This window comes from Dunckerocampus dactyliophorus, chromosome 6 (assembly GCF_027744805.1).
Source record: "Dunckerocampus dactyliophorus isolate RoL2022-P2 chromosome 6, RoL_Ddac_1.1, whole genome shotgun sequence".
NCBI classification, from domain to species: Eukaryota; Metazoa; Chordata; class Actinopteri; order Syngnathiformes; family Syngnathidae; genus Dunckerocampus; species Dunckerocampus dactyliophorus.
In genome coordinates, this window is record NC_072824.1 from 6,724,962 (window position 1) to 6,740,231 (window position 15,270).

The 15,270-nt window shown below is 45.2% G+C and overlaps 1 protein-coding gene across 2 annotated transcripts; it reads left to right on the plus strand.

Moving 5' to 3' along the window:
* Nucleotides 1-1,031: 1,031 nt before the first annotated feature.
* On the plus strand, nt 1,032-15,202 carry wipf2a (WAS/WASL interacting protein family, member 2a). 2 transcript variants are annotated; one of them, XM_054778265.1, is made up of 8 exons: nt 1,032-1,565; nt 10,826-10,966; nt 11,042-11,174; nt 12,123-12,218; nt 12,292-12,951; nt 13,412-13,666; nt 13,818-13,919; nt 14,111-15,202. In XM_054778265.1, the coding sequence occupies exons 2-8, from the start codon at nt 10,904-10,906 to the stop codon at nt 14,152-14,154; spliced, it is 1,353 nt and encodes a 450-aa protein (XP_054634240.1). In that variant the 5' UTR covers nt 1,032-1,565; nt 10,826-10,903; the 3' UTR covers nt 14,155-15,202. The 2 variants fall into 2 exon arrangements, with proteins under 2 accessions (XP_054634240.1, XP_054634241.1); XM_054778266.1 differs by lacking the exon at nt 1,032-1,565 and adding an exon at nt 1,590-2,906.
* The last annotated feature ends 68 nt before the right edge of the window (nt 15,203-15,270 follow it).

Genomic DNA, 15,270 nt, shown 5'->3' on the forward strand with positions numbered 1-15,270 from the left:
TCATCCAATATTGTCATAAATCACTAAACGTATATTCTAAATCTAATTTATGGTTTCGGTGCATTCAAGCTGACATCATGAACAACACCTCTCACCCGCTACATGACACTGTTGTTTCCCTGAGCAGCTCCTTCAGCACCAGACTGTTACACCCACGGTGTAAGAAGGAGAGGTTCCGCAGGTCCTTCATACCGACCGCTGTCAGGCTCTACAACACCTGCACCACCTGAACCATGTTGTAGACACTATGCTTTCTTTACACTGTTCTCTTTACTTGTCTTGCTTGCTTGCTGCTGTAACAAGTAAATTTCCCCGCTGTGGGATAAATAAAGTACATACATACATGCATACATACATTCGGACTGTCATTTTGCAATGTGGCGGCTTCAAGGGGAAAATGTCGTAATTTGCCCTAAATAGATTACATCTGTTGCAAAAACTTTAGCGTTAATGTAGTTTGTCAAACAAATCATAGTTTACCAAATGTGTCAGATACACGTTTTGAATTGCCATAATAATAATAATAATAATAATTATTATTATAGCAATAATAATGTTAAAACACAGGGGTGGGTTGAAAGCCTTAAACAAAGACTTCTCATTTTGAAAGAGCTCTGTTTGGGAGCACATTAATTTGAAATGCGCTCGCTTCATCACGTCTGTCATAACCTGATGAAAGAGAAGTTTATTCATGATTCTAAAAAATTTAATTTGTTGACTGGGTTTTGTATTTGCGTATATGTGTGCCCTTGTATTTGCGTTTATGTGTGCGATGAAATTTTTTCAGACTACACCCCCAGAATTATACAATTGTAAAGGCATTTAGTTTAAAAACACTGTTGTAAAATCTGATTTAAACTATCGTTTATTTTTCTTATAAACACCACCCACATTTTAATTATAGCATAAAGATTGTGTGTAAATCGAAAGTTATTTGTTTCGGTATTATTGTGATGTCTTGTTGCATACATCACTCCCAGCACTGATCGACTTTTCCCAATTTCCGTAGTCCCCAAACGCACCACTGAGCTGCCTCCCTCCATTTTGTGTCGTTCGTTTCCGGGCTTCTGAGAAGGCTGTGATAAAACAGCCAGCAAAGAGGATGGCGCTTGTCGCGCGTCAAGAGTGCGGTTAAAGTTTTCCGTTTCCAAGCCAAAGTGGAAAAGTTGCTTTCGAACGTTTCGTGTAATTTTGTAAACGGCGCGGTGCCACCCCAAAGACGTTCTGTAGCCAAAACTTGTCGCTGCCCGGAGCGCCGACACTGACAGCTGGAAGTAAACAGCTCCATGCTAACTAGCTAGCTTCACTTCACTCCAAGCTAACCTGCTAGCTGTACCTAGCTAAAGGCTAATCGCCTCTGGCCGTGGAGCGCTATCTCAGCTGACTTCAGTAGCCGGCTAACCTGGTGTTTTTCGGTTGCCTTCAGCTGCGTTGCCTGCGCTTGCCAGAGGCCTGTCGTCATATTTTGCTCGTCCCTCAGCCTCAGCGAAGGATTGCCACAACGACACTTTCCATTCATGTTGTTTTGGGCAACGCTGTCTAGCCACCTCGTCATCAAGTTTAGGGTGAGTAAACTAAGCTAACTTTACTTTACACATGTGTTTAAAATTAGCCAGAAGTAGTTACAATATGGCATGCTTGGTCGTTTCTCTTATCATTTGGTATTCACCTTGATAGTTTAAAGCTGCTGTGATTTAGCCTCTGTAATGGCTGTTTATTGCTGTCAACTATCACTGAGTTATTCTTTAAGGCCAACTTGTTTGTGACCGTGATGCACGTCAGGCCCTGGATGGCTGCAGGCAGGGCCTTCATGTTTAATTATTTCCTCAGAAAGGAGAGCAAAAAACACGCGAACTCCCACCTGAGCGCTTCTCTGGATCACTACAGCAGAACTTCCGTGCCAAAATGACCCAGATTGGTCTTCGCGTTGATCTGTAATCGCAGCCATTAGTCACTTGTTTGGGGTGAAAGGTCAGGGCCCTGTTAAAAGAATTACATTGACGCTACTTCCGTGATTCTTCCCAGCTCGGCTGGCCAGCAGGGGTACCACCACGGGAGACGTTGGCATGTTTCGTTGTTGTGAAAGTGAAGAAACGTGTGTGTTAGCAACTACCTGTGAGCACTGATGCCAAAACTCCCCATACGTTTTGGTGCTTTACATTTGATAAAGCAGGGTGTGCTTAGGGGCGGGGTATCGCTGCATTAAGTGCCCCCCTTTTGTCCAGAGGTGTCCACCAGTTAAAGGGATCTTTCGGATTTTTTGACATGAAGTTGTATGACATCCTCATCAGCAGTTGAGTGCATCAACAGTGACTTACTCCCCCAGTTGGTGCCGTGAGCCCAATTCTGGTGGAGATCTGTGACAAGGAACGTAGTTCTGCTTAGTTGCTGGGACCCTTTAAGTAAAGTGTTTGGCCTTTCAAAACAATATGCGTTCAAAAGAATAATAGAATTGCATCACAAATATGCCTCCTCAAAAAAATCAGACCTCACAAAATTGCCCAGAGTTATATTTGTCTCCTTCCGTAGGACCTGTCGACGGAAGTGTCGCCTGTCCATTCTTGTGTATGTGATGAAGATGCCAGCATCTTCTTCCACTGTGGAACACCCACGTAAACAAGACGGCCGCGGCGCTCCATCGTGGACAAAGATGAGTGTATTCATCACATACACAAGAATGCACAGGCAACAGTGCACAGGGATACGGCGGGAGACATATAACTCTGAGTGATTTGAGAGGTCTGATTTTGAGGAGGCATTTTTGTGATGCCAATGTATTACTCCTTTTTACGCATATTGTTTTTAAAAAGCCAAACTGTCTACTTAAATGTCCCAGCAACTAAGCGGAACTATGTTCCTCATCGTGGCTCTCTGACCAGAACTGGACTCACAGGACCAATTGGGTGGTAAGTCACCGTTGATGTAGTACACTGCTGATGGGGATGTCACACAACTTTTTGTCAAAAAAAAATCAGAACTATCCCTTTAAAGCGCTGTCTCTCTTTCGGCTCCAAACTACACTTTTTTCCAACCAAGAAAAATATACGAACACCACCACCAGATAGCTGAGTGATGTTACCAATAGTTGCAAACATATATTGCGCGTCGGGTGTGGCTTGCAGTGTTGGCGCAGGAAGTGGTCGGAATATACAGTTTTTGACCGTTAGCGTCCCCATGCAGTATCTAATGTTTTATGTCCATTGGTGCGTTTGTTTTTTGTTTTTTTGTCTTACAACTGCTTGTGTTCTCACTTCAGCAGAACATTTTCACATTGGCTCCAATTTGAAGACGAGGAGTTTCTTGAAGTGGCACATCTTTAAAATGACCTCTTAATGGGCGAATCCGGCCAAGTGTCCCAAGAAAATCTCTTGTTTTCAGGAAATGTGAATGCAGTCAGCCGAAGGTGCTTAACAACTCTTACTACTCTCCAGAGTAATCCTACAGCAGTGGTGTCAGGTTTTTTTGGTTGTTTTTTTGTGAGGGCTACTTTTACACAAGGAAAATGGCTAAGAGCTATTTATTTTTGTAGCATTTATTTTCATAGCATATTTAAACCCAAACAAACTGAATGTTTGTTTTACTAGAACATTAACAAAATGCTGGTATCCACAACTCACATTTTCGATTTCAGAATGCATTTCTTTCAAGCGTTCTCACATTATTAACTGAAAACCTGAATGAAATGCAGGCTTGCAGGCACCTCATGTTGTCGTAGGGGGCTCCCTTGTGCCCACGGGCACCGCGTTGGTGACCCCTGCTTTACAGGTTCCTCTTAAAAATGTCTGAAATATTAGTGAAGAAACATGAAATCCAGCTGCAGGCGAGGAAACAGCGCCCACCCACCCACTCTGCCACCATGTCTTTCTGCTTGAACAATCATGTCACTGCCTGACTCGCCAGCTCGCTTGGCAAGATTCCTGCACGCTGTTGCAGCAAGCCGACAGAGGAAGAGCAGCGTGAGAGGAGCGAACCTGTTTGGGGAGCTCCGAGAGGTTTTTTTTGTCATTGTCATTGTGTGCTGAAGTGACGCATGCCGCCGTGCATTCAGGTGCGCACGTGATCACCTCCAGCAGAAACTCTGTAAACATCACCACACGTTGACAGGCTGCCAAGTGCATGTCAAACCCAGCCATGGCACCACTGCTCCTCCTGGTAACACCATTTGAACCAATCAGAAGCCTGAAGAAACCATAAACTAACAGAAATGAAAACTGGCTTTAAGAGTAGGAGTTTCTAAAACATGTCTTGTGGACTTAGGCTAAAACGTAGAACAAATGTTTTAAATGTGTCTGTGGACATAAGCTGTAGCATGTTTGAGAAGAATAATGGAATGATTTCAACACACAAGGAAAAAGACGGTTCGTCTGTGTTACGACCTGTTTGAGCACATCCCTGCCTGCCACTTCCTGTTTCCCTGCTCGGCATGAAAATATTTCATGCTAACCCAGCCACGAGCTGTTAAGATGTTCAATCCTGCTGATGTTCTGATGCTATCACAGCTCCCCTCCTGTTTTATCATGTGGCCATCAGAAATCTTTTCTGATTGGTTTGTCACCCGTGCATAGTGCCTGTGCCGCTCTGCCCATGCGACCTGACGCTAACCAAGTACTACCTTTTTAAGATGTTCACAGTAAGGGGGGGTTTACATGGGTTAAAAGGAACTCCAGTCTGTTTGCTCTGCTAGTATGGTTTGTTTGGTCAGATGTGAACGCACTCCACTGAACTAGAGCTGCAGCTAAAGATTTTCATATTAATAAATTGTCTGTCTATCTTATCTTTATAATCGATTAATCTGAAGCTTGTTTCGATTAATTGAGTAATCTGTTAGACCAGGGCCGGCGGGCTGCCTATTATATATTATCTATAATGGGTCTGCAGCCTTTTAACTCATTCAACCCTGGCCATTTTTCAAAATTTAACCCATTCAGAACCGGCCATTTTAGACGATTTTGACTGATTATTCAAGGCACACAAGAGTATTGTGTTCTATGGCTATGTAAACATTCGGGATGTCTCGATTCGATTTTCAGGATCGGGATCGGCTGCCGATCCACTATATTTTGAAGATCGGATAATGTCAGCTTCCGCCACAAGATTGGGCCAATTCGGTGCCGTATCACGTTTGTAACTCTGAGCCACACTCCACCATGGTAGGTGCAGTAATGCGCCTCAAAGCTTGTTGCCACTCGACTCCCGTGACTAGCAAGAAGAACAAAGCGCAACACCACCATGCAGACATGTCCGTGGTGTACCGTGCTAAAGTTAGTTTCACTTTGGACATTGGATATTCGGCTCCGTAGCTCCTCTGTTACGGAGCGTGAATAGAAGCTACCAGGGTTAACAGGGTTAGTTTAGGTGTGTGTGTGTGTGTGTGTGTGTGTGTGTGTGTGTGTGGGTGTGTGTTGGATGATAAGTAATTTCATTTTAATGAAACAACTTCATACGCATATTTGACTTTAACTTTGTCTAAACTAACTTTAGAAAGTTACAGGGACCATCGAACAAAGTGGGACAAGTCGCTCCTCGTTTTCCGCGCCCAGTGGTTGGGAAGCCTTGCCTTACAGCATGCTTGGGGATGTGATGTGATCTTTTACACATTTGCAAAAACTGTAAGAATGTCCCTTTCATAGAATTGGCTTCTTTATTTTATATTGGGCATCTCTGTGAGGCGTTTCATGTTCTCCCGGTGCCTGGATTTTCTCAAGAGTACACCGGTTACCTCCCACATTCCAAAAACATGCATGTTAGGTTAATTGGCGACTCTAAATTGTCCATAGGTATGAATGTGAGTGTGAATGATTGTCTATATGTGCCATGCGATTGGCGGGCGACCAGTCCAGGGTGTACCCCGCCTCTCGCCAAAGTCAGGTGGGATTGGCTCCAGCATACCCTTCGACCCAGGTGAGGATAAGCAGCATACATGGATGGAAACTCGTGCTTTTGTTTTCTTTCCAGCTGGTCATTAAAGCAGGTGATTTTAATGGTCAACACCTCGTTCAATATGAGAGAATCAGTAATCAGCAATCACTAGCTGGAGAAACCGGTTTGTAGAGAAAACCTGCAGTTTCTCGGCCCTCCATTGACACATGTGATATAGTGTATTATATATTATTGGAACTGAACATTAAATGCAATCCAACATACCTCTGTGTCTCCAGCGTAAGCGAGTGACGTGTGGCTGTTTTTTTCATCAGTGTGTTTAATGTCCAAGCAGAAGCTGTAGCAATTCTACATTTGATCAGTTACTTAAAATTTTTCAGATCAACCCACAGAGATGTTCGGACTTGTCTGCACCCCTAATCACCAAGCAGTTCTATTTACGCTTGTTTACATTTGGCTAAGCGCCATTATTACAAGCTCCAGCGATCATCGTTTTGGCTTCCAGACACACATCATAGGTAGAAGAGCTCAGTGTTGACAATTTTACAGCATGGTGGCTATATTTAGCGAGTAGGGGTGTGCATTAAAAGTGAAAGTCAGGAAGTGTTTCTTGCTTGAAGTATAAGTACCGCCGTGCAGTTCCAAAGCTGCATAAACCCCTCCACAATGCGGCCCAACCCTTGCAGCCACAGAACCAAGGAGGCAGAACTTGGACACTCTTCTCCGTCGCCCCGCAAAGACTTGCCTTACTGGCAAAACCAAACCAAGACAATCTGGCTCACCAAACACGCATAGATGTCCAAAGTGTGGCCCAGGGGTTACCTGTGGAACGGGGCTCATTCCAGAAATTTTTTTTTTTTAAATTAAAAAAAAAAAGTAAGTAGAAAAGGCTAAAATGGTTATACTAATAACTAATAAAAACACAAAGATTTGTCTCTAAGTTTGTCAGACAGCTTGCCTGAGAAAATACATGTCACAAATGTAGGGCGCTATGAAATCCGCTTTATTTTTTTCCCAAATTCCATTTTATTTTTTACCAAATTCCGTTTTTTCCGTTTTAATTTTTTTAGAATTCTGTTGTTTACCTTTTACACTTATTTAAGCAGGATAGAGTGTGTCCTTTCTGGGTTAGTGACTAAGTCCTTACATTTATTGATGCAATACATTATAAACCAATTTTGCCTCGTAATTGACATGTGAGCTGAAAAAAGGAACCATAAAATCACCTTAACCTAGACAAAAACATATTTGACTTACTTTTTGAGGAGAACATACAGTATATCACTGATGAAACTTGCAGAACATGAGACGCCTTCCTTAAGGAGACTTAGGATGTGAGAGTACATTGATGGAGCTCTAGCTTCCAGACTTCCAGGTTGCACGAAGCTGGCCTACAGGTGAGAGAGCAGTCAAGGCTGCTCATCTAGTCCGATTAATTCAATTATTTGTCAGGTTATTTGCTTAGACTTCTGACTGTCACGCACACACGGGCACCATACTTCAAGTGTTTCTTCTTTAAATGCCGTATTAAATTAAAACTCTTTAATGGGCTACACCCCCACAAGATATTTTTCTTAGCATGTGTTCTGACAAACATGTCTGCCACCACGCGCCTGCGCAGTGTGAAGGAAACGGGTCGGGGACAATGCTGCATACAGGGTTCTCTCTCAGGCTGCATGCTGCAGTAGTACGAGCCACAGGTGATCGGCATTTGCCATGAAAATGCACGTGATAATGATAATGATTGGTGGCCGATCAATTGGAGCATCCCGGATTGGAACCTTTAATGGCTTCTCCTAAGTATGTGTGATGTTTCTGATATTGTCAGGGGTCTCTCGATAACATATTTTTTATCCGATATCGATATTGCAGCCTTGAATGTCGGCCGAAACCGAAATCAATCTGATATCAGCATGAATCATACATAGTTTGGACTTTATTTTTTTGTGTGGAATGTTACAAATGAAATGAATGGACTTTAACAGTAGTTGAGAAAAACCGACCGATTTACTTCTTTATTCATATAGAGTATATTTTTATCAAGAATGTAGTGGCGTCTCGGCATAATATAGCGAGTAGGTCCCTGTGATTTCAACGGAATCGTGGCTGGAATTGGCCAATAAAAACAGAATTTACTGTTAAACGTGGAATCTTGCGGAAATTGACGTAACGTGATTGAAATGATGTCATCGTGAGGACAAGGAACGTTCGTGTGGGGAAGTATTTACTTGGCGGACCGCTCAATCGTGGCGGAATCTCATTACAAAAACTAAACCACCTCCTCACGAACGAAACATGTTGAAATGGCAATAAACAGCGGCGAAAGTTGGCGGAACCTCCTCATAGGGAGCGTGAATGGAAGCAGCAGGGTTAGCTTAGTTTAGCATGCGAGTGCGGTTGTGTGTGTGTGTGTGTGACTCGGGCTGGATGAGTATATTTTCACCGCGTTGTGTTTTACCGCTTTGATGTAATGCCCGATGACGATGTGCAGGTTCTGAGTCGGGTGAGAAAAAAGGCGTGAAGCACGTTTATTCTTGCACCCAGCTCGTCTTACAGACATTCTCAACACACATGAGCACAATTCCGGCCTTCAAAATAAGAGCGCCGTTTGCCCTATGTCGTCTAACTGTAAACAGTCATAAAAAGTATCTTCCATATGCAGTTGGAATTGCATCGTGACTACATGTTCCTTAGTCACAAGCATTACAGTTTATTGAAGATTTTGTAGCAATGTGTGCAGAGGCTGACATCCATTTCTGAATTACTGGGCAAAATTGTCCATTGAAATTTTGCATCAGTAAATGTATGGATTTTTGCAGACACTTTATTCCCTAACCCGTAAAGCACACAGTCTATGGTGGTAAAAATGAAAAGAGAAAAAACAGAATTTGGGGAAAAAAATCAGACGGATTTCATAGGGCCCTAAGCGAGGTTCGAGGTGCTCAATTAAGCGTTAAAAAACCCGACTTTACTCACCACTGACAGGGGCTGGTAATCTTTTCTGTTATAGCTAATGACTTCTTGTCATCCCATGGGTGTTTCCCATGTAACGCTGCTTCAAATGCGCGATGAGGTTCGTCGTATTAAACTTCCTCAGTTCAGTGCCACCACGGGAAACTTATGTTTCAGACTTTAACGAAAAATACACATGGCTGACATCACTCCTACTGCTTGCTTAACACGTTAGTACACGTTGTTGTGATCACTTGGGCTCTATCCAGCCGCTGCTGGATAGATGTGCTGGGGCGGAGTCTGGAATAGAGCGCTTGTATCGGAGTGCCACTATCAGAGATTTTAGATGCAGGCCGATACAATCTGTTGCTCATTTTTTTTGCTGATATCAGCCCGATACAAATCGGCTTGGGACACCACTAATCATTATAGTTGGAATGACAGTGTTTATTTAATAAATAGCATCTGACTGCTCAACAGTGTAGCTAACATGACTAAACTGCACATGCACATTTTTTTTTTTTTAGACTACAGTGTAAATGACACTTACTATATGCAAGTACTGTATATATGCTGCCATTGTTTTTATTAGTTTTCAGTTTCTATGCATGTAAGATGGAGACATCGAGTTTAACTAAAGTAATGCAACGTGTGCACATTTCAAAGTCCACAATTAAAGTTGATGAGTCCATCTTGTGTGTTCTCTGACCAGAATCTTAGAATGATCAATAATTCCATAGACCAGTTGAGTTCAGTACTCAACACTGCCAGTTAGCCCTCTTCATGATCACATTATGATGGGACTTGTCTGGGGATGGGAGGGATCCACAAAAAATTACATGCACATGTGTCAATGCCAATTCTGCTTACAGTATTAAACAATGACATCGTCTAGCCCCGCCACAGAATGCAGGCCTGTGGGAAACACTGCTCAACTGAGCATTGTTTGGTTATAAGTAGTGTGAACACTAATCAAACAGCACTCAAGTTCACTCAGAGTACCTGTTTTTTAAATGTTTGGTCTGGAACGGCGTACTGGACTACAAGTGTGAACCCAAAGACTCCATGTATATGTGGAGCATTTTTCTTAAGAACCACAAAGTGTCATACAAGTGTAATAAGAAGAGAAGCAACGTTAATAGAGTAAACTTGGAAGACCCTGGAGTCTCACTGCTTTGATTGAGAGAGTCTGCTTAGTTCATGCAACTTCTGTCTGAATTTTTTGTCTTCTCACAACTGTTGACATTTTGCGCAACTTTAGCTGCATATTTATCATGAGAACTGTGGTTAAATGAGGGGCGTTGTGTTGTATAATGCAGTGGTCCCCAACCGTTTTTGACCCACGGCTTGTGTTCTCACAAATCTCCCACGGACTGGCGGGCGTGTAGTACATTATAGCGAGCTAATTCATCTTATTTATTATGTATTGTGTAAAACTAATTAATATTAATAACATCAAATTAAAACCACAAAATGAATGCCGACCCACCCTCCACCACTTCAAGTTCCAGCCAAGTTTTTCCAGAAAGATTATTACATCGCTGCTTGACGTGTGAGGTAAAAGGCCGTGCGCTAGCATGAATTAACTTGAGACAAATATACACATTAGCACTCAATAAGTCATCAAAACTTACCTTTATGCATTCCCACATAGTATCAGCATTTGACACCAAATATGAGGTGAAAGAAAAATGCCAAAAATACAGTAGTAGTCTATCTGTGCAGCATGAGATAAAGTTGGCACACGCACAATGGACATGCGTCAAGTGAGACGGATGTGACAAGAGAATCCGGTGACTTTTCAAAATAAAACATCAAAAAAGAAATAATGGAAGTTATTTTTTTTTCTGTGCAGCCCGGTACCGGGCCGTGGGTCATTTGGTACCGGGCCGCACAGAAAGAAAAAATAGGCCCGGGGGTTGGAGACCACTGGTATAATGTAATGAGCTGATGTATGGCCGCCAGTGGAAATGTTTCTGTTGTTGTTTTCCAGGAGTGCGAGCGTATCATCCCAGCAGAGAAACTGAGGTGTCGTTGAATCCACAGAAGAAAGTGCCAACAGAGGAACAGGATGCCCATTCCTCCCCCTCCCCCGCCTCCCCCGGGACCCCCACCACCCCCCACCTTCAATCAGGTCAGTGAGGCTGACCGCTTGGCGCTCGGTTGGCGTGCCCGGTGCAATCTTTGACCTGTGACTGCAACCCCGCAGGCAAACACCACTCCTCCCAAGCTGAGCTCATCCGAAGCCAAAGGCAGAGGAGCGCTGCTGTCTGACATCTGCAAAGGCACCAAGCTGAAGAAAGCAGGCGTGGTCAACGACCGCAGCGCCCCCATTTTGGAGAGTGAGTATCATCACATACACTTGATACAATTATTACTGCTACTGAAGTCTAACTAACAATACAGATAAGACTAAAGAGATGATCATCGACCCAAGAACAAGGGAAAAGGAGCCACATAGACCCCTGTTTATTGGTGAGACTGAGGTGGAGAGGGTGAAAACCTTCAAGTTCCTTGGCACACACATCAGCGAGGACCTCACCTGGTCTCACAACACCCAACAAATTCTGAAGAAGTCCCAAAGGAGACTGTACTTCCTGAGAAGACTGAGGAAATTTGGCATGTCCACCACAATCCTGAGTTGCTTCTACAGATGCACCATCGAAAGTGTCCTTACCGCCTCCATCACTGTTTGGTACGGTAACTGTACAACACGTGATAGGAAGGCACTCCAGCGGGTGATCAAGACCTCACAGAACATTGTTGGGGCAGCCCTCCCCTCACTGCAAGACATTTATACATCTAGAGTCCTACGCAGAACACACAACCTCATCAAGGACAGCACACATCCACAACACTCATTATTCACACTCCTACCGTCAGGCAGACGCTACAGGAGTTTGAAGTCCAGGACCACAAGGCTGGCAAACAGCTTTTACCCACAGGCCATCAGGCTTCTCAATGAAGCACTCAGACACGCCACACGCAACACACACTCATAGCACTTTATTTATTTATTTATTTATTTGTATTATTTACTTGCATTAATGTCTCTTCTGTTGTTGCTTAATTTCTTGGTATTTATGTATATGTGTTTATGTTTCTTATGTTCTTATTCTTTCTTGTGTTTTTCTTTCTTTTCCTTGGGAGAATGAACAGAATAAGATTTTCATTGCATGGTATAACTGCTGTTTTACCATGCACATGACAATAAAACTCTCTTGAATCTTGAATCTTGAAACTAAAGGTCCAATCATGATATATTGCTGAGGTTGTTGTTGTTTCACCAGAATCTGGAGGAGGAGGAGGTGGTCATGGAGGCGGAGGCCCAATGGGAATGGGGGGCCTTTTCCAAGGAGGTGTGCCAAAGTTGCGTCCAGTTGGAGGTAAAGTGTAAACCAAAGTAACCAGCATGTATTTATGCAGTACGTCACACACAGCGTGTTTTGTCACTTTCAGATGGTTCGTCGGGTGGTTCAGTGGGCAGATCCGCCCTGAGGCCCCCGGGGTCTAGGCCCTCGGCTCCTCGTCCCCCCACAGGCCGCTCTGTCTCACCCTCCCCACCGGAGCACCAGCGCTCCCACCGGCCCTCGCTGCCCGACATCACTCGCCCCCCCAGCACCAGCAGTAACGCCTCCTCATCCTCTGGTGGTGGGATGAAGCACAGCACGTCCGCCCCGCCCCCTCCTCCGCCATTCAACAGGGGCGCCCGTGGAAATGCCCCGCCCACCCCCAGCCAAAAGGTGTCAACGCCCTCATCGTCGGCACAGAGCAGAGAGAAGCCCCTCCCTCCCACGCCAAACAGAGGCCCTACCCCTCCCAACACCAGTAAGCTCTCTTCATCCTCCAGCAGACCCCCCACCAGTGGCTCGTCAGCTCCACCTCCTCCGCCGCCATACAGGATGCACACGGGCCTCTCCAACGGCCCCTCCCACACGGACGGGGGCGGAGCTCCAGAGCTTCCGCAGAGGCACAACTCTCTCACCAAGAAAAACACGTCAGGGGGCGGTAGCCAAGGACGCAACCACGCCCCTCCCCCTCCTCCCTCATCATCTCCATCCCTACAGCAAGTCAGCAGACCGCCGCCTCCCGCCAGAGAACCCCCGAGCCGCCGAGCAGGTACGAGCACCTTCACCTGTTTGACCGGACTCTGACACGTTTGGTTTATGTCCTTTCTGAGGTCACATTTAGATTGAGCTAAGGGTAAATGTTTGACATTGGCCACGCCCCCTGCAGGTGACCTGTCTTCACTTCCAAACATGATTTACTTTACAGCATTTATCACTCACGACATTCTTCATCAGTGATCACACTGCTTGTCGTCTTGTGTGTCGCCACCAGGCCTCCTGGTTCCGCTGCATTCCTCAGGTCCTGTGGAATATTCCAGCATCCCCCCCCCAACCCACCCCCCCTTTTTTCCTCTCCTCATAAATTAGCATTAGCTTAAATCTCAGCACGTTGGGCATTTCTCTCATGTGACCACAACAAGCTATGTCTGCATCCATATATCACATTCTCATCAGTCTTGTATTTGCTCACTGCTCATCTCATTGTATAACTGTGTGTGTCCCCCCGAAAGCTCCCCAGGTGCCCCTCTCCAGTGCTCGCAACGGCAACCGGGACGCTCCGCCCCCACCGCCCCCGTACCGTGGCCACAGCGCTGCGGCCTCCGAGTCTCTCAGCCGAGCGGGCAAACCTCCGCCTCCCTCCTTTTCCTCATCGTCCTCTTCCTCATCGTCATCCACCTCCTCCCGCACTCCCGCCGGACCCCCTCCGCCGCCTCCCCCCATCCGGAACGGCCATTCCTCCATCTCCTCCTCCAAGTCCATCTTAGGTGAGTCGGACTGCGCCGCCAACATCCTCTGTCTTCCACCATCTCCGCCTCCACTGTGAGCTGTAGAGCTGCCGTCACAGCTAGCATAGCTTAGCATATTGCTGTATTTTGTATTCACTGTTTTTGTTGGGGTTTTTTTTCACTTCCTCAGATGATTTTGAATCCAAGTTTAACTTCCACCCCATGGACGACCTTCCACCTCCAGAGGAGTACCGTCATTTCAACAAGGTGTACCCCAGCAAGAGCAGTAAGAGTAAGGACAGCATCACTTTGTTCAAATATATGCACAACATACACCTAATCAATGTCTGTGCATTACCACCTCCCATTCAGCAGGGGGTGCAACCTTACCAATAAACACTATGCACACGTTGCCCTGAGAAAAAGAAAGGTGCGCTCTGTGTATCATCAGTGTGTGACGCTCATGTGTCTTTGTGTCCTCAGCCTTGTTGAGAGGAGCGCCCCCAGCGCCGCCAGTGGGGAGGTGAACAGACCTCAGCTCAGGACTTGAACTCTCATCAGCCAAGCGCGCGAGTGGTCGTCTAGTCTGGTGGGGAGGGGGTCCACAACACAATGCACACACAACACACACATACACAAGCCGAGCACCAGCCTAGTCAACACGACGCTACGCAGCTGTGATGAGCTTCTGTCTTGACGTGAGACAACAGAACCACTCTGGACCACCACGTCTCCCTGCTGGCAGCATTTGTCTTGCATATCGGGACCAAAAACTCTCCAAGCTTCCATATCTTTTTGTTTCCTGCATGTTGGTCTTGTCTTGATTGATTGACTTAGTTGGGTGTCCACACAGGTGATCATGCATGAAATGTGTGTGTTCAACAGTTGTTTTTTTCTTCTTGTTTTTCATTTCTTTTAAGCCGCCGTATCTTCAGTGGCGGCCGAGGGTGCGCTTGGAACGACCATGTGCCAAAAGTGGGTGGAGTTAAATGAACGATGCTGTCAATGTAACTAACGATGATTCCTGCCAACACGTGACGGATGCCTCGTCTGCTTGTTGGTCTCGTTGCATTCCGAGGACGGGGGGCGGGGGTATTTCCTGCTTTGACACCCCCTCCCCTTTTAATTCTTATTAATTTAGGGGGCATTCACATTTCCATCTTTAGGCGATGTTGCACAGCGGCTAGCAGGGACGCATGAAGCCCGTTTATGCACTTCCGGGACACGTAACAGAATAAGTGTCCTCACTGGTCGTGGACACAGCAGAAGCCTCTCACACTTTGAATGCATTCACTGGGCCGCCATCATAAGGGATTGTTTTGCCACAAAGCAGAAAATGATCAGCTGGTTTTACTATGCAAGAATTTGTACACATCATAGTTGCTAACCAAAAAAAAAAGAGAAACACTAAAGTGCCAGAGGGTTGGAGCGGATGGAGCTTCTTTACGTCACTTTCACTTATCATGAAGCATTAAGCTTGACTCTAAAACACTAACGTCATCCTAGTCGCACCAAGACTCAGCTGTGAAGCTAGAAAAAAAAAAATTAAAAAACACTTTACAGGTCTTTGCCTTATACACTTGTCCCATCGGTACCAGTGCTTTGACTTTTATTATTTTTTTAAACTGAATAAATAAGATCCA

What these genes read in the sequence shown, in the direction of transcription:
- wipf2a (XM_054778265.1), top strand. Translation starts at nt 10,904, where the DNA reads ATGCCCATTCCTCCCCCTCCCCCGCCTCCCCCGGGACCCCCACCACCC. An exon ending in CACCCCCCACCTTCAATCAG is followed by an intron (nt 10,967 to 11,041) that starts GTCAGTGAGGCT and finishes GCAACCCCGCAG; the next exon opens with GCAAACACCACTCCTCCCAA. An exon ending in ACCCCCGAGCCGCCGAGCAG is followed by an intron (nt 12,952 to 13,411) that starts GTACGAGCACCT and finishes TCCCCCCGAAAG; the next exon opens with CTCCCCAGGTGCCCCTCTCC.